We start from the raw sequence: 18802 nt of genomic DNA, 5'->3' as shown, positions 1-18802 counted from the left end.
GTTGGCAACACAGAGAGACGGTCCCTACCCAACGAATATATACATATACACTCATTCATTCATTCAATCATATTTATTGAGCGCTTACTGTGTGCAGGGCACTGGTCTAAGCGCTTGGGAAGTCCAAGTTGGCAACATAGAGAGACGGTCCCTACCCAATGAATATGTATATATACACTCATTCATTCATTCAATCATATTTATCGAGCGCTTACTGTGTGCAGAGCACTGTTCTAAGCGCTTGGGAAGTCCAAGTTGGCAACATAGAGAGACGGTCCCTACCCAACGAATATGTATATATACATTCATTCATTCATTCAATCGTATTTATTGAGTGCTTACTGTGTGCAGAGCACTGTTCTAAGCACTTGGGAAGTCCAAGTTGGCAACATATAGAGACGGTCCCTACCCAACAAATATGTATATATACATTCATTCATTCATTCAATCGTATTTATTGAGCGCTTACTGTGTGCAGAGCACTGGTCTAAGCGCTTGGGAAGTCCAAGTTGGCAACATAGAGAGACGGTCCCTACCCAACGAATATGTATATATACATTCATTCATTCATTCAATCGTATTTATTGAGCGCTTACTGTGTGCAGAGCACTGCTCTAAGCGCTTGGGAAGTCCAAGTTGGCAACATAGAGAGACGGTCCCTACGCAATGAATATGTGTATATATACATACATTCATTCATTCAATCGTATTTATTGAGCGCTTACTGTGTGCAGAGCACTGGTCTAAGCGCTTGGGAAGTCCAAGTTGGCAACATAGAGAGACGGTCCCTACCCAACGAATATGTATATATACACTCATTCATTCATTCAATCATATTTATTGAGCGCTTACTGTGTGCAGGGCACTGGTCTAAGCGCTTGGGAAGTCCAAGTTGGCAACATAGAGAGACGGTCCCTACCCAACGAATATGTACATATACACTCATTCATTCATTCAATCATATTTATTGAGCGCTTACTGTGTGCAGGGCACTGGTCTAAGCGCTTGGGAAGTCCAAGTTGGCAACATAGAGAGACGGTCCCTACCCAATGAATATGTATATATACACTCATTCATTCATTCAATCATATTTATTGAGCGCTTACTGTGTGCAGGGCACTGGTCTAAGCGCTTGGGAAGTCCAAGTTGGCAACATAGAGAGACGGTCCCTACCCAACGAATATGTACATATACACTCATTCATTCATTCAATCATATTTATTGAGCGCTTACTGTGTGCAGGGCACTGGTCTAAGCGCTTGGGAAGTCCAAGTTGGCAACATAGAGAGACGGTCCCTACCCAATGAATATGTATATATACACTCATTCATTCATTCAATCATATTTATCGAGCGCTTACTGTGTGCAGAGCACTGGTCTAAGAGCTTGGGAAGTACAAGTTGGCAACATAGAGAGACAGTCCCTACCCAATGAATATGTATATATACATTCATTCATTCATTCAATCGTATTTATTGAGCGCTTACTGTGTGCAGAGCACTGTTCTAAGCGCTTGGGAAGTCCAAGTTGGCAACAGAGACGGTCCCTACCCAACGAATACGTATATATACATTCATTCATTCATTCAATCGTATTTATCGAGCGCTTACTGTGTGCAGGGCACTGCTCTAAGCGCTTGGGAAGTCCAAGTTGGCAACATCTAGAGACGGTCCCTACCCAGCAGCGGGCTCACAGTCTAGAAGGGGGAGACGGACAACAAAACAAAACACATTAACAAAATAGAATATGTACAAATTAGAGTACTAATGAATTCATTCATTCAATCGTATTTATTGAGCGCTTACTGTGTGCAGAGCACCGTACTAAGCGCTTGGGAAGTCCAAGTTGGGAACATAGAGAGACGGTCCCTACCCAACAGTGGGCTCATGAGTGAAAGTTAGTGAAATGTCCCCGCAGCGTCCCTCCCGCCTCCGCGCACGGACGGATCGGGTTTAGAACCCGGATCCCGGGCCCGTCCCGGTCCCCCTCGCCGCCCCCGGCTCCTACCTTTAGGACGGCAGAATTGGCTTGCTCATCCACGACGCCCTTCTTTAGGACCTGGTTCTGAGCTCGGAGCTGGAAACAGACAAAGCGGAAATCAATCAATCAATCAATCAATTGTATTTATTGAGCGCTTACTGTGTGCAGAGCACTGTACTAAGCGCTTGGATGAGTTCGCCTGGCAAAGAAAGAGGCCAGTTGGGCCCTTGGACTGCTTTTCTTCCCATAATTTACAGGGGAGCGCTATTTATCACCCTTTTCCTGGACTATCGATCGGCGGTATTTACTGAGCGCTCACCGTGGGTAGAGCGCTGGAGAATTCATTCATTCATTCATTCATTTAATCACTCGTATTTATTGAGCGCTTACTGTGTGCAGAACACTGTACTAAGCGCTTGGGAAGTACAAGTTGGCAACATATAGAGACGGTCCCTAATAATAATAATGATGATGGCATTTATTAAGCGCTTACTCTGTGCAAAGCACTGTTCTAAGCGCTGGGGAGGTTACAAGGTGATGGGGTTGTCCCACGTGGGGCTCACAGTCTTCATCCCCATTTTACAGATGAGGGAACTGAAGCCCAGAGAAGTGAAGTGACTTGCCCAAAGTCACATTCATTCATTCATTCAATCGTATTTATTGAGCGCTTACTGTGTGCAGAGCACTGAACTAAGCGCTTGGGAAGTCCAAGCTGGCAACATATAGAGACGGTCCCTAATAATAATAGGAATAATAGTAATGATGGCATTTATTAAGCGCTTACTATGTGCAAAGCACTGTTCTAAGCGCTGGGGAGGTTACAAGGTGATGGGGTTGTCCCACGTGGGGCTCACAGTCTTTATCCCCATTTTACAGATGAGGTCACTGAGGCCCAGAGAAAAATAATGATAATAATAATAATCATGGCATTTATAAAGCGCTATGTGCAAAGCACTTTTCTAAGCGCTGGGGTAGATGCAAGGTGATCAGGTTGTCCCACGGGGGGCTCACAGTCTTCATCCCCATTTTATAGATGAGGGAACTGAGGCCAGAGAATAATAATAATGATAATAATGATAATAATAATAATAATAATAAGTGCTGAGGTAAATACAAGGTGATCAGGTTGTCTCACGTGGGGCTCACAGTCTTCATCCCCATTATACAGATGAGGGAACTGAGGTCCAGAGAATAATAATAATAATGATGGCATTTATTAAGCGCTTACTATGTGCAAAGCACTGTTCTAAGCGCCGGGGAGGTTACAAGGTGATCAGGTTGTCCTTCGTGGGGCTCCCAGTCTTCATCCCCATTTCCCACATGAGGTCACTGAGGCCCAGAGAAGTGAAGTTGGGTAGGGACCGTCTCTATATGTTACCAACTTGCACTTCCCAAGCGCTTAGTACAGTGCTCTGCACACAGCAAGCTCTCAATAAATACGATTGAATGAATGAATGAATGAAGTGACTTGCTCAAAGTCACCCAGCTGACAAGTGGCGGAGCCGGGATTTGAACCCACGACCTCTGACTCCCAAGCCCGGGCTCTGTCCACTGAGCCACGCTGCTTCTCACGATGATGCTGACCGAATCCTCATCAGACGGTGTTTATTGAGCGCTTACTGTGTGCAGAGCACTGTACTAAGCGCTGGGGAGGGGACGATACAACACAGTTGGCAGAGGGAAGTCCTCTGATCCTCCTGCCCGTTTCTGGCCTTTGGGGCTACTGGTAGACGACTGAGAGGGGGTCTCTCTATGTTGCCAACTTGGACTTCCCAAGCGCTTAGTACAGTGCTCTGCACACAGTAAGCGCTCAATAAATACGATTGACTGATTGATTGATGAGGAAGAGGAAGAGGAGGAGGAAGAGGATGTGAGAAATCCACCGGAAATGTTGTGGCTCCAAGGCTGAAATTGGCAGCTTTTCACTCCCGACAGAGGCAGAACAGAATCGCATGGATAATAATAATAATAATAATATAATAATAATGTTGGTATTTGTTAAGCGCTTACTATGTGCCAAGCACTGTTCTAAGCGCTGGGGGAGATACAAGGTAATCAGGTTGTCCCACGAGGGGCTCCCAGTCTCCATCCCCATTTGACAGATGAGGGAACTGAGGCCCAGAGAAGTGAAGTGACTTGCCCAAAGTCCCCCAGCTGATAAGTGGTGGAGGCTGGATTTGAACCCATGACCTCTGACTCCAAAGCCCGGGCTCTTTCCACTGAGCCACACTGCTTCTTTAATAGTAATAATAATAATGGCATTTATTAAGCGCTTACTATGTGCCAAGCACTGTTCTAAGTGCTGGGGGAGATACAAGGTAATCAGGTTGTCCCACGAGGGGCTCCCAGTCTCCATCCCCATTTGACAGATGAGGGAACTGAGGCCCAGAGAAGTGAAGTGACTTGCCCAAAGTCTCCCAGCTGATAAGTGGTGGAGGCTGGATTTGAACCCATGATCTCTGACTCCAAAGCCCGGGCTCTTTCCAGTGAGCCACACTGCTTCTTTAATAGTAATAATAATAATAATGGCATTTATTAAGCGCTTACTATGTGCCAAGCACTGTTCTAAGCACTGGGGGAGATACAAGGTAATCAGGCTGTCCCACGAGGGGCTCCCAGTCTCCATCCCCATTCGACAGATGAGGGAACTGAGGCCCAGAGAAGTGAAGTGACTTGCCCAAAGTCACACAGCTGATAAGTGGTGGAGGCTGGATTTGAACCCATGACCTCTGACTCCAAAGCCCGGGCTCTTTCCACTGAGCCATGCTGCTTCTCTAATAATAATAATGGCATTTATTAAGCGCTTACTATGTGCAAAGCACTGTTCTAAGCGCCGGGGAGGTTACAAAGTGATCAGGTTGTCCCACGGGGGGCTCACAGTCTCCATCCCCATTTGACAGATGAGGGAACTGAGGCCCAGAGAAGTGAAGTGACTTGCCCAAAGTCACCCAGCTGACAAGCGGCGGAGCCGGGATTTGAACCCACGACCTCTGACTCCAAAGCCTGGGCTCTTTCCACTGAGCCACGCTGCTGCTCAACAAATACCATCATCATCATCATCATCATCATCCTATAATTCTTCCTCTCCTTCTCAGCTGGGTGACTTTGGGCAAGTCACGTCACTTCTCTGGGCCTCAGTTCCCTCATCTGGAAAATGGGGATGAGGACTGGGAGCCCCACGGGGGACAACCTGATCATCCAGTACATAGAGAAGCAGCATGGCTCAGAGGAAAGAGCCCGGGCTTGGGAGTCAGAGGTTGTGGGTTCGAATCCTGGCTCCGCCACTTGTCAGCTGCGTGACCTGGGGCAAGTCACTTCACTTCTCTGGGCCTCAGTGACCTCATCTGGAAAATGGGGATGAAGACTGGGAGCCCCACATAGGACAACCTGATTACCGGCGCTTAGAACAGTGTTTGGCACACAGTAAGCGCTTAGCAAGTATCATCATCATCATTATTATTATATCCCTCTGCACACAGTAAGCGCTCAATAAATACGATTGAATGAGTGACTATCCCAGCGCTTAGAACAGGGCTTGGCCCATAGTAAGCACTTAACAGATATTCATTCATTCATTCAATCGTATTTATTGAGCACTGACTGTGTGCGGGGCACTGTACTAAGCGCTTGGGAAGTACAATTCGGCAACAAATAGAGACAATCCCTACTCAACATTTATTCAGTCAATCGTATTTACTGAACGCTTACTTGCAGGGCACTGTACTAAGCGTTTGGAAAGTACAATTGGGCAACAAATAGAGACAATCCCTACCCAACATTCATTCATTCATTCAATCGTATTTACTGAGTGCTTACTGGGTGCAGAGCACTATACTAAGCGTTTGGAAAGTACAATTCGGCAACAAATAGAGACAATCCCTACCCAACATTCATTCATTCAATCGCATTTACTGAGCGCTTACTGGGTGCAGGGCACTGTACTAAGCGTTTGGAAAGTACAACTTGGCAACAAATAGAGACGATCCCTACCCAACATTCATTCATTCAATCGTATTTACTGAGCGTTTACTGGGTGCAGGGCACTGTACTAAGCGTTTGGAAAGTACAATTGGGCAACAAATAGAGACAATCCCTACTCAACATTTATTCAGTCAATCGTATTTACTGAGCGCTTACTGGGTGCAGGGCACTGTACTAAGCGTTTGGAAAGTACAATTCAGCAACAAATAGAGACAATCCCTACTCAACATTTATTCAGTCAATCGTATTTACTGAGCGCTTACTGGGTGCAGGGCACTGTACTAAGCGTTTGGAAAGTACAATTCAGCAACAAATAGAGACAATCCCTACCCAACATTCATTCATTCAATCGTATTTACTGAGCGCTTACTGGGTGCAGGGCACTGTACTAAGCGTTTGGAAAGCACAATTTGGCAACAAATAGAGACAATCCCTACTCAACATTTATTAATTCAATCGTATTTACTGAGCGCTTACTTGCAGGGCGCTGTACTAAGCATTTGGAAAGTACAATTGGGCAACAAATAGAGACAATCCCCACCCAACATTCATTCATTCAATCGTATTTACTGAGCGCTTACTGGGTGCAGGGCACTGTACTAAGCGTTTGGAAAGTACAATTCGGCAACAGAGACAATCCCTACCCAACATTCATTCATTCAATCATATTTACTGAGCGCTTACTGGGTGCAGGGCACTGTACTAAACGTTTGGAAAGTACAATTCAGCAACAAATAGAGACAATTCCTACCCAATATTCATTCAATCATATTTACTGAGCGCTTACTGGGTGCAGAGCACTGTACTAAGCGTTTGGAAAGTACAATTCGGCAACAAATAGAGACAATCCCTACCCAATATTCATTCAGTCAATCGTATTTACTGAGCACTTACTGGGTGCAGGGCACTGTACTAAGCGTTTGGAAAGTACAATTCGGCAACAAATAGAGACAATCCCTACCCAACATTCATTCAGTCAATCGTATTTACTGAGCGCTTACTGGGTGCAGGGCACTGTACTAAGCGTTTGGAAAGTACAATTCAGCAACAAATAGAGACGATCCCTACCCAACATTCATTCATTCAATCGTATTTACTGAGCGCTTACTGGGTGCAGGGCACTGTACTAAGCGTTTGAAAAGTACAATTGGGCAACAGAGACAATCCCCACCCAACATTCATTCATTCAATCGTATTTACTGAGCGCTTACTGGGTGCAGGGCACTGTACTAAGCGTTTGGATAAATGCTATTGTATAATACATCATTTATTATAATGGCATTTAATTTAGCGCTTACTGTGTGCGAAGCTATCATCATTATTATTAGATTATTATTATTAGAGAAGCAGCGTGGCTCAGTGGAAAGAGCACGGGCTTTGGAGTCAGAGGTCATGGGTTCGAATCCTGGCTCCGCCACTTGTCAGCTGTGGGACCTTGGGGCAAGCCACTTAACTTCTCTGTGCCTCAGTTCCCTCACCTGTAAAATGGGATTAAGACTGTGAGCCCCACATGGGACAACCTGATCACCTTGTATCCCCCCCAGCGCTTAGAACAGTGCTGGGCACATAGTAAGCGCTTAATAAATGCCATTATTATTATTATTATTATTATTATTAACAACAGGCTCACAGTCTAGTTACAAGATAATCAAGGGAGATACAGTCCCTGTTCATTCATCATTCATTCAAGCGTATTGACTGAGCGCTGACTGTGTGCAGAGCACTGTACTAAGCGCTTGGAAAGTCCAATTGGGCAACAGATGGAGACAACCCCTACCCAACAACGGGCTCACAGTCTAGATACATGATAATCAGGTGAGATACAGTCCCTGTTCATTCATTCATGCATGCAAGCGTATTGACTGAGCGCTGACTGTGTGCAGAGCACTGTACTAAGCGCTTGGAAAGTCCAATTGGGCAACAGATGGAGACAACCCCTACCCAACAACGGGCTCACAGTCTAGATACACGATAATGAGGTGAGATACAGTCCCTGTTCATTCATTCATTCATGCAATCATATTGATTGAGCGTTGACTGTGTGCAGAGCACTGTACTAAGCGCTTGGAAAGTCCAACTAAGCATTTGGAAAGTCTAATTGGGCGACAGACGGAGACAACCCCTACCCAACAACGGGCTCGCAGTCTAGATACAAGATAATCAGGTGAGATACAGTCCCTGTTCATTCATTCATTCATGCAATCGTATTGATTGAGCGCTGACTGTGTGCAGAGCACTGTACTAAGCGCTTGGAAAGTCCAACTAAGCGTTGGGAAAGTCCAACTGGGCAACAGATGGAGACAACCCCTACCCAACAATGGGCTCACGGTCTAGATAACCGATAATCAGGTGGGATACAGTCCCTGTTCATTCATTCATTCATGCAATCGTATTGATTGAGCGCTGACTGTGTGCAGAGCACTGTACTAAGCGCTTGGAAAGTCCAACTAAGCAATTGGAAAGTCCAATTGGGCGACAGATGGAGACAATTCCTACCCAACAACGGGCTCACAGTCTAGATACAAGATAATCAGGTGAGCTACAGTCCCTGTTCATTCATTCATTCATGCAATCGTATTGATTGAGCGCTGACTGTGTGCAGAGCACTGTACTAAGTGCTTGGAAAGTCCAACTAAGCATTTGGAAAGTCCAATTGGGCAACAGATGGAGACAATTCCTACCCAACAATGGGCTCGCAGTCTAGATACAGGATAATCACGTGAGATACAGTCCCTGTTCATTCATTCATTCATGCAATCATATTGCTTGAGCGCTGACTGTGTGCAGAGCACTGTACTAAGCGCTTGGAAAGTCCAACTAAGCAATTGGAAAGTCCAATTGGGCGACAGATGGAGACAATTCCTACCCAACAACGGGCTCACAGTCTAGATACAAGATAATCAGGTGAGCTACAGTCCCTGTTCATTCATTCATTCATGCAATCGTATTGATTGAGCGCTGACTGTGTGCAGAGCACTGTACTAAGTGCTTGGAAAGTCCAACTAAGCATTTGGAAAGTCCAATTGGGCAACAGATGGAGACAATTCCTACCCAACAACGGGCTCGCAGTCTAGATACAGGATAATCACGTGAGATACAGTCCCTGTTCATTCATTCATTCATGCAATCATATTGCTTGAGCGCTGACTGTGTGCAGAGCACTGTACTAAGCGCTTGGAAAGTCCAACTAAGCAATTGGAAAGTCCAATTGGGCGACAGATGGAGACAATTCCTACCCAACAACGGGCTCACAGTCTAGATACAAGATAATCAGGTGAGCTACAGTCCCTGTTCATTCATTCATTCATGCAATCGTATTGATTGAGCGCTGACTGTGTGCAGAGCACTGTACTAAGCGCTTGGAAAGTCCAACTAAGCATTTGGAAAGTCCAATTGGGCAACAGATGGAGACAATTCCTACCCAACAACGGGCTCGCAGTCTAGATACAGGATAATCACGTGAGATACAGTCCCTGTTCATTCATTCATTCATGCAATCATATTGCTTGAGCGCTGACTGTGTGCAGAGCACTGTACTAAGCGCTTGGAAAGTCCAACTAAGCATTTGGAAAGTCCAATTGGGCAACAGATGGAGACAACCCCTACCCAACAATGGGCTCGCAATCTACATACACGATAATCAGGTGAGATACAGTCCCTGTTCATTCATTCATTCATGCAATCGTATTGATTGAGCGCTGACTGTGTGCAGAGCACTGTACTAAGCGCTTGGAAAGTCCAACTAAGCATTTGGAAAGTCCAATTAGGCAACAGATGGAGACAACCCCTACCCAACAACGGGCTCACAGTCCAGATACACGATAATCAGGTGAGCTACAGTCCCTGTTCATACATTCATTCATGCAATCGTATTGATTGAGCACTGACTGTGTGCAGAGCACTGTACTAAGCGCTTGGAAAGTCCAATTGGGCAACAGATGGAAACAACCCCTACTCAACGACGGGCTCACAGTCTTAGATACAAGATAATCAGGTGAGATACAGTCCCTGTTCATTCATTCATTCACGCAATCGTATTGATTGAGCGCTGACTGTGTGCAGAGCACTGTACTAAGCGCTTGGAAAGTCCAATTGGGCAACAGATGGAGACAACCCCTACCCAACAGTAGGCTCACAGTCCAGATACAAGATAATCAGGTGGGATACAGTCCCTGTTCACCCAATCTCCAGAGAAGCAGCGTGGCTCAGCGGAAAAAGCAGGGGCTCTGGAGTCAGAGGTGGTGGGTTCAAATCCCAACTCTGCCACTTGTGTGCTGGGTGACCTCGGGCAAGCCGCTTAACTTCTCTGTGCCTCAGTTCCCTCATCTATGAAGTCTTTTAGACTGTGAGCCCACTGTTGGGTAGGGACTGTCTCTATATGTTGCCAATTTGTACTTCCCAAGCGCTTAGTACAGTGCTCTGCACATGGTAAGCGCTCAATAAATACGATTGATGATGATGATGATGAAGACCGGGAGCCTCATGTGGGACAACCTGGTGACCTGGATGACCCCAGCGCTGAGAACAGTGCTCAGCACATAGTAAGTGCTGAACAAATACCGTCATTATTAATCAATCAATCAATCAATCAATTGTATTTATTGAGCGCTTACTATGTGCAGAGCACTGTACTAAGCGCTTGGGAAGTACAAATTGGCAACACACAGAGACAGTCCCTACCCAACAGTGGGCTCACAGTCTAAAAGGGGGAGACAGAGAACAGAACCAAACATACCAACAAAATAAAATAAATAGGATAGAAATGTACAAGTAAAATAAATAAATAAATAAATAAATAGAGTAATAAATATGTACAACCATATATCCATATATCCAGGTGCTGTGGGGAAGGGAAGGAGGTAAGATGGGGGGGATGGAGAGGGGGACGAGGGGGAGAGGAAGGAAGGGGCTCAGTCTGGGAAGGCCTCCTGGAGGAGGTGAGCTCCAGAGGTGATCGGGTTATTATTCATTCATTCATTCATGCAACCTCATTGATTGAGCGCTGACTGTGTGCAGAGCGCTGTACTAGGCGCTTGGAAAGTCCGGCTGGGCAAAGGATGGAGGCGTCCCAGGGATACCCCAGCAACGGGTATCCCCCCCGCCCCCTCCCCGTTGCCATGGCAACCAAAGGATGCGGGGCCGGGTACCTTGGAGTACCCAGTTGGCAACAGATGGAGACAACCCCCACCCAACAATGGGCTCACAGTCTACAGCCATGATAATCAGGTGAGATACAGTGGAAAGAGCCCGGGCTTTGGAGTCGGAGGTCCTGGGTTCAAATCCCGACTCCTCCAATTGTCAGCTGGGTGACTTTAGGCAAGTCACTTCACTTCCCCGGGCCTCAGTTCCCTCATCTGGAAAATGGGGATGAAGACTGGGAGCCCCCCGTGGGGCAACCTGATCGCCTTGTAACCTCCCCAGCGCTTAGAACAGGGCTTTGCACACACTAAGCGCTTTTCCCTCATCTGTAAAACGGGGATGAAGACTGGGAGCCCCCCGTGGGGCAACCTGATCGCCTTGTAACCTCCCCAGCGCTTAGAACGGCGCTTTGCACGTAGTAAGCGCTTAATCAATCAATCAATCAATCAATCGTATTTATTGAGCAATTACTGTGTGCAGAGCACTGTACTAAGCGCTTGGGAAGTACAAGTTGGACAAGTACAAGTAATAAATGCCATTATTACTACGATTGAGCGCTGACTGTGTGCAGAGCGCTGTAGTAGGCGTTTGGGAAGTCCAAGTGGGCAACGGATCACCCCGATCACCTCTATTTATTTTACTTGTCCATATCTATTCTATTTATTTTGTTAGTATGCTTGGTTTTGTTCTCTGTCTCCCCCTTTTAGACTGTGAGCCCACTGCTGGGTAGGGACCGTCTCTATATGTTGCCAATTTGTACTTCCCAAGCGCTTAGTCCAGTGCTCTGCACCCAGGAAGCGCTCAATAAATACGATTGATGATGATGATGATGAACGGATGGAGACGATCCCTGCCCAGCAACGGGTATCCCCATCGCCCCCTCCCCGTTGCCATGGCGACCAAAGGATGCGGGGCCGGGTACCTTGGAGTATTCCTGCGCCAGCTTCTGGTACTTGCCCTGCAGCTCGGCCGCCGCCGCCGCCGCCATCGCTTCCCCGCGGCCTCGCCGCAACGTGCCGCACAGCCCCCAAACCCGACCCGCGCATGCGCACAACCGCAAAAACGCCGCGCTTCCGGGATGCCCCCTGGCGGGAGGCCGAGAGACGGCGCTGCGCATGCGCGCGAGGAGAGGTGGGGGCACGCCCCGACGCCCCTCCCCCCCCGGGGCACGCCCGGGTGACGTCATCGCGCCGCCAGGCAGGGGCGGGGCTACGCCCGACGTCGCTCCCCCCCACACCGGGCACGTCCGGGTGACGTCATCGCGCCGCCCGGCCGGCGCCCTCACGCCAAGAGGCGCTGCCGCGCATGCACGCAAGGAGGGGCGGGGCCACGTCCCGACGCGGCCCCCCTCCTCGCGCACGTCAGGGTGACGTCATCGCGCCTCCTGGCCGGCGCTCTCGCGCCCAGAGGGGCCGCCGCGCATGCGCGCGAAGAGAGGCGGGGCCACGCCCCGACGCCGCTCCCCCCCTCCTAGGTCACGTCCGGGTGGCGTCATCCCGACGCCTGGCGGGCGCCCTCGCGCATGCGCGCGAGGAGGACGGCAGCGTGGCTCAGTGGGAAGAGCCCCGGCTTTGGAGTCAGAGGTCATGGGTTCGAATCCCGGCTCCGCCACATGTCTGCTGTGTGACCTTGGGCAAGTCACTTCACTTCTCTGAGCCTCAGTTCCCTCATCTGTAAAATGGGGATTAAGACTGTGAGCCCCCCCGTGGGACAACCTGATCACTCTGTATCCCCCCCCAGCGCTTAGAACAGTGCTTTGCACATAGTAAGCGCTTAACAAATGCCAGCATTATTATTATTAAGGAGGGGCAGGGCCACGCCCCGACGCCGCTCCCCCCCCCCTCCTCGGTCACGTCCGGGTGACGCCATCGCACCGCCTGGCCGGCGCCCTCGCGCCCAGAAGCGGTGCCGCGCATGCGCGCTAGGAGGGGCGGGACCACGTCCCGACGCGGCCCCCCCCCATCGGGCACGTCCGGGTGACGTCATCGCGCCTCCTGGCCGGCGCCCTCGAGCCCAGAGGGGCCGCCGCGCATGCGCGCGAAGAGAGGCGTGGGCACGTCCGGGTGATGCCATCGCACCGCCTGACAGGGGCGGATCCGCGTCCCGACGCCGCTCCCCCCTCCCCGGCACGTCCGAGTGACGTCATCGCGCCGCCTGGCAGACGCCTTCCCGCCCAGAGGAGCCGCTGCGCATGCGCACGTGCCGACGCTACCCCCTCCTCGTCGGGCACGTCCGGGTGACGTCATCGCTCCGCCTGGCTGGCGCCTTCCCACCCAGTGGGGTCGCCGCGCATGCGCGCGAGGATGGGCGGGGCCACGTCCCGACGCCGCTCCCCCTCCTCACGCACGTCCGGGTGACATCATCGCGCCGCCTAGACGGCGCCCTCGCGCCCAGAGGTGCCACCGCGCATGCGCATGAGGAGGGGCGGGGCCACCTCCCGACGCCGCTCCCCCCTCCTCCGGCACGTGCGGGTGACGTCATCGCGCCGCCTGGCCGGCGCCTTCCCGCCTCGAGGCGCCGCCATCTTGACGCCCGGACCAAGATGGCCGCGCGGGCGGCGGAGGCGGGCCTCGGTTGCCATGACAACCGGCGGGCTCGCTGAGGGCTCGTCGTGATAATGATAATAATAATAATAATAATACATAAATAATGGTGGTATCTGTTAAGCGCTTACTATGTGCCAAGCACTGTTCTAAGCGCTGGGGGGGTGGATACAAGGTGATCAGGTTGTCCCACGTGGGCCTCACAGTCTTCATCCCCATTTTAATAATAATAGTATTATAATAATCATATAATACGCCATTTAAATAATAATAGTATTATAATAATCACATAATGTAATATTATTATTTTAATAATGATAATGTTGGTATTTTTAAGCGCTTACTATGTGCCAAGCACTGTTGTAAATGCGGGGGGTGATACAAGGTGATCAGGTTGTCCCACGTGGGGCTCACAGTCTTCATCCCCATTTTAATAATAATAGTATTATAATAATCATATAATACCCCATTTAAATAATAATAGTATTATAATAGTCATATAATATATATTATTATTATTTTAATAGTGATAATGTTGGTATTTGTTAAGCGCTTACTATGTGCCAAGCACTGTTCTAAGTGCGGGGGGTGGATACAAGGTGATCAGGTTGTCCCACGTGGGGCTCACAGTCTTCATCCCCATTTAAATAATAATAGTATTATAATAATCATATAATATATATTATTATTATTTTAATAATGATAATGTTGGTATTTTTAACCGCTTACTATGTGCCAAGCACTGTTCTAAGTGCGGGGGGGGATACAAGGTGATCAGGTTGTCCCACGTGGGGCTCACAGTCTTCATCCCCATTTAAATAATAAAAGTATTATAATAATCATATAATACCCCATTTAAATAATAATAGTATTATAATAATCATATAATATTTACTATTATTTTAATAATGATAATGTTGGTATTTTTAAGCGCTTACTATGTGCCAAGCACTGTTCTAAGTGCGGGGGGTGATACAAGGTGATCAGGTTGTCCCACGTGGGGCCTCACAGTCTTCATCCCCATTTTAATAAATAATAATATGATATATAATATCATATTATTATTTTAATAATGATGTTGGTATTTGTTAAGCACTTACTATGTGCCAAGCACTGTTCTAAGCACCGACGTGGATACAAGGTGATCAGGTTGTCCCACGGGGGGCTCACAGTCTTCATCCCCATTTTAATAATAATAATAATAATACGATATATAATATCATATTATTTTAATAATGATGTTGGTATTTGTTAAGACCACGTGTCCCACGTGGGGCCACGTGGGGTACAAGTACGTGGTATTTGTCCCACGAGGGGCCTACAGTCTTCATCCCCATTTTAATAATAATGTTGGTATTTGTTAAGCATTTACTATGTGCCAAGCACTGTTCTAAGCACCGAGGTGGATACAAGGTGATCAGGTTGTCCCACGGGGGGCTCACGGTCTTCATCCCCATTTTAATAATAATATTATGATAGATAATACAGTATAATATTATTTTAATAATAATGTTGGTATTTGTTAAGCCCTTACTGTGTGCCAAGCACTGTTCTAAGCACCGAGGTGGATACAAGGTGATCAGGTTGTCCCACGGGGAGCTCACAGTCTTCATCCCCATTTTAATAATCATAATAATAATATGATATATAATATATTATTATTTAAATAATGATGTTGGTATTTGTTAAGCACTTACTGTGTGCCAAGCACTGTTCTAAGCACCGGCGTGGATACAAGGTGATCAGGTTGTCCCACGGGGGGCTCACAGTCTTCATCCCTATTTTAATAATAATAATAATACGATATATAATATCATATTATTTTAATAATGATGTTGGTATTTGTTAATACCACGTGTCCCACGTGGGGCCACGTGGGGTACAAGTACGTGGTATTTGTCCCACGTGGGGCCTACAGTCTTCATCCCCATTTTAATAATAATGTTGGTATTTGTTAAGCATTTACTATGTGCCAAGCACTGTTCTAAGCACCGAGGTGGATACAAGGTGATCAGGTTGTCCCACGGGGGGCTCACGGTCTTCATCCCCATTTTAATAATAATATTATGATAGATAATACAGTATAATATTATTTTAATAATAATGTTGGTATTTGTTAAGCCCTTACTGTGTGCCAAGCACTGTTCTGAGCACCGAGATGGATACAAGGTGATCAGGTTGTCCCACGGGGGGCTCACAGTCTTCATCCCCATTTTAATAACAATATATTATATTATATATAATATCATTATTTTAATAATAATAATAATCATGGTATTTTTAAGCACTTACTATGTGCCAAGCACTATTCTAAGCACTGGGAAGGTTACAAGGTGATCAGATTGTCCCATGGGGGGCTCACAGTCTTTATCCCCATTTTAATGATAATAATATAATATAATATTATTTCAATAATAATGTTGGTATTTTTAAGCACTTACTATGTGCCAAGCACTGTTCTAAACGCTGGGGGTGGATTCAAGGTCATCAGGTTGTCCCACGTGGGGCCTACAGTCTTCATCCCCATTTTAATAATAATGTTGGTATTTGTTAAGCGTTTACTATGTGCCAAGCACTGTTCTAAGCACTGGGGTGGATACAAGGTGATCAGGTTGTCCCACAGGGGCTCACAATCTTCATCCCCATTTTACAGATGAGGGAACTGAGGCCCAGAGAAGTTAGGAGATTTGGCCTAAAGTCACACAGCTGATAAGAGGCCGAGTCGGGATTTGAACCCATGACCTCTGATTCCCATGCCCTTGCCACTAAGCCATGCTGCTTCCCTTGGGCCTTGTGGAGCGCTTTTATTCATTCATTCTATCGTATTTATTGAGCGCTCACTGTGTGCACAGCACTGGACTAAGCGCTTGGGAAGTCCAAATCGGCAACATATAGAGATGGTCTCTACCCAACAACGGACTCACAGTCTAGAAGGGGGAGACAAACAACAAAAGAAGTACAAAGGTGTCAATACCATCAAAATTTATCCATTCAGTCATTCAATCATATTTATTGAGCGCTTATTGTGTGCAGAGCACTGTACTAAGCGCATGGGAAGTCCAAATCGGCAACATATAGAGACGGTCCCTACCCAACAACGGACTGGACTCACAGTCTAAAAGGGGGAGACAGACAGTAAAACAAAACAGGTAGACAGGCGAAATACCACTACCACCATCAAAATAATACTAATGATGGCATTTATTAAGCGCTTACTATATGTGCCAAGCACTGTTCTAAGCGCTGAGGAGTTTACAACGTGATCAGGTTGTCCCAAGGTGGCTCACAGTCTTCATCCCCATTTTACAGATGAGGGAACTGAGGCCCAGGGAAGTGAAGTGACTCGCCCAAACTCACACAAATGACAGTTGGCGGAGCGGGGATTTGAACCCGGACCTCTGAGTCCAAATACCATTTCTTAATACCACTATTAATATTATTATTAAAGTCAGAAAGTGTGTAGAGTAGGGTAGAGAGAAGGAGCGTGGCTCAGTGGAAAGAGTGCGAGCTTTGGAGTCAGAGGTCATGAGTTCAAATCCTGGTTCCACCACTTAGCTGTGTGACTTTGGGCAAGTCACTTCACTTCTCTGGGCCTCAGTTCCCTCATCTGTAAAATGGGGATTAAGACTGGGAGACCCCCGTGGAACAACAGGACCACTTTGTAACCTCCCCAGTGATTAGAACAGTGCTTTGCACGTAGTAAGTACTTAATAAATTCCATTATTATTATTACTATTATTGTGAGAATTTGCTAAAATGAGAATGGGATGGGGTGCCTAATACCATCTCTGCGCCATCAGGCCTGCTCCCGAGGCAAACTCCATGGGGCAGAAAGTGCCATTGTTCATTCATTCATTCAATCGCATTTATTGAGCACTTACTGTATGCAGAGCGCTGTACTAAGCGCTTGGGAAGTCCAAGTTGGCAACATCTAGAGACGGTTCCTACCCAAAAGTGGGCTCACAGTCTAGAAGGGGGAGACAGACAAGACAAAACATATTAACAAAATAAAATAAATAGAAGAGTAAATATGTGCAGGTAAAATAAAGAGTAATAAATTCATTCATTCATTCAGTCGTATTTATTGAGCGCTTACTGCGTGCAGAGCACTGGACTAAGCGCTTGGGAAGTCCAAGTTGGCAACATCTAGAGCCGGTCCCTACCCAACAGTGGGCTCACGGTCTAGAAGGGGGAGACGGACAACAAAACAAAACACATTAACAAAATAAATAGAAGAGTAAATATGTCCAAGTAAAATAGAGTAATAAATTCACTCATTCATTCATTCAATCGTATTTATTGAACACTTACTGCATGCAGAGCACTGTACTAAACACTTGGGAAGTCCAAGTTGGCAACATCTAGAGACGGTCCCCACCCAACAGCGGGCTCACAGTCTAGAAGGGGGAGACGGACAGCAAAACAAAACATATTAACAAAATAAAATAAATACAAGAGTAAATATGTCCAAGTAAAATAAGTAGAGTAATAAATTCATTCATTCATTCAATCATATTTCTTGAGCGCTTACTGCGTGCAGAGCACTGTACTAAACGCTTGGGAAGTCCAAGTTGGCAACATCTAGAGACGGTCCCCACCCAACGGCGGGCTCACAGTCTAGAAGGGGGGAGACAGACAACAAAACATATTAACAAAATAGAAGAAATGGAAGAGTACATACGTCCAAGTAAAATAGAGTAGTAAATTCATTCATTCATTCCTATTTATTGAGCACTTACTGTATGCCGAGCACTGGACTAAGCGCTTGGGAAGTCCAAGTGGGCAACATATACAGACGGTCCCTACTCAACAAAGGGCTCACGGTCTAGAAGGGGGAGACAGGCAACAAAATCAATCGCATTAACAAAACAATCGTCTCAATCAAACAAAACATATTAACAAAATAAAATAAATAGAATAGTAAATATGTCCAAGTAAAATAAATCAGAGTAATAAACCTGTACAAACATATATACAGGGGCTGTGGGGAGGGGAAGGGGGTAAGGACCGTCTCTATCTGCTGCCAACTTGGACTTCCCAAGCGCTTAGTCCAGTGCTCTGCACACAGTAAGCGCCAATAAATACGATTGAATGAATGAATGAATGAATGAATGAATGAATGAGGGGCAGGGTGAGGAGCGGCCAATGGGAAAATGGGG

At 46.9% G+C, this 18802-nt stretch overlaps 1 protein-coding gene across 1 annotated transcript in view; it reads right to left on the bottom strand.

The window, feature by feature from the left end:
- The window catches only part of PPP1R21 (protein phosphatase 1 regulatory subunit 21), a 77302-nt gene extending 65147 nt beyond the window's left edge, over positions 1-12155 (bottom strand). Inside the window, exons 1-2 of the mRNA XM_038751272.1 lie at positions 12023-12155; positions 2008-2076 (exon numbers count right to left, since the gene is read on the bottom strand). Of these exons, the coding sequence (XP_038607200.1) occupies positions 2008-2076; positions 12023-12088 (135 nt within the window). The 5' untranslated portion in view covers positions 12089-12155. The remainder of the gene's footprint in view (positions 1-2007; positions 2077-12022) is intronic.
- Positions 12156-18802: the final 6647 nt, after the last annotated feature.

Source organism: Tachyglossus aculeatus, chromosome 9 (assembly GCF_015852505.1).
Source record: "Tachyglossus aculeatus isolate mTacAcu1 chromosome 9, mTacAcu1.pri, whole genome shotgun sequence".
NCBI lineage: Eukaryota > Metazoa > Chordata > Mammalia > Monotremata > Tachyglossidae > Tachyglossus > Tachyglossus aculeatus.
The sequence above is the reverse complement of the archived record's forward strand: the minus strand, read 5'-3'. Positions and strand labels throughout refer to the sequence as shown.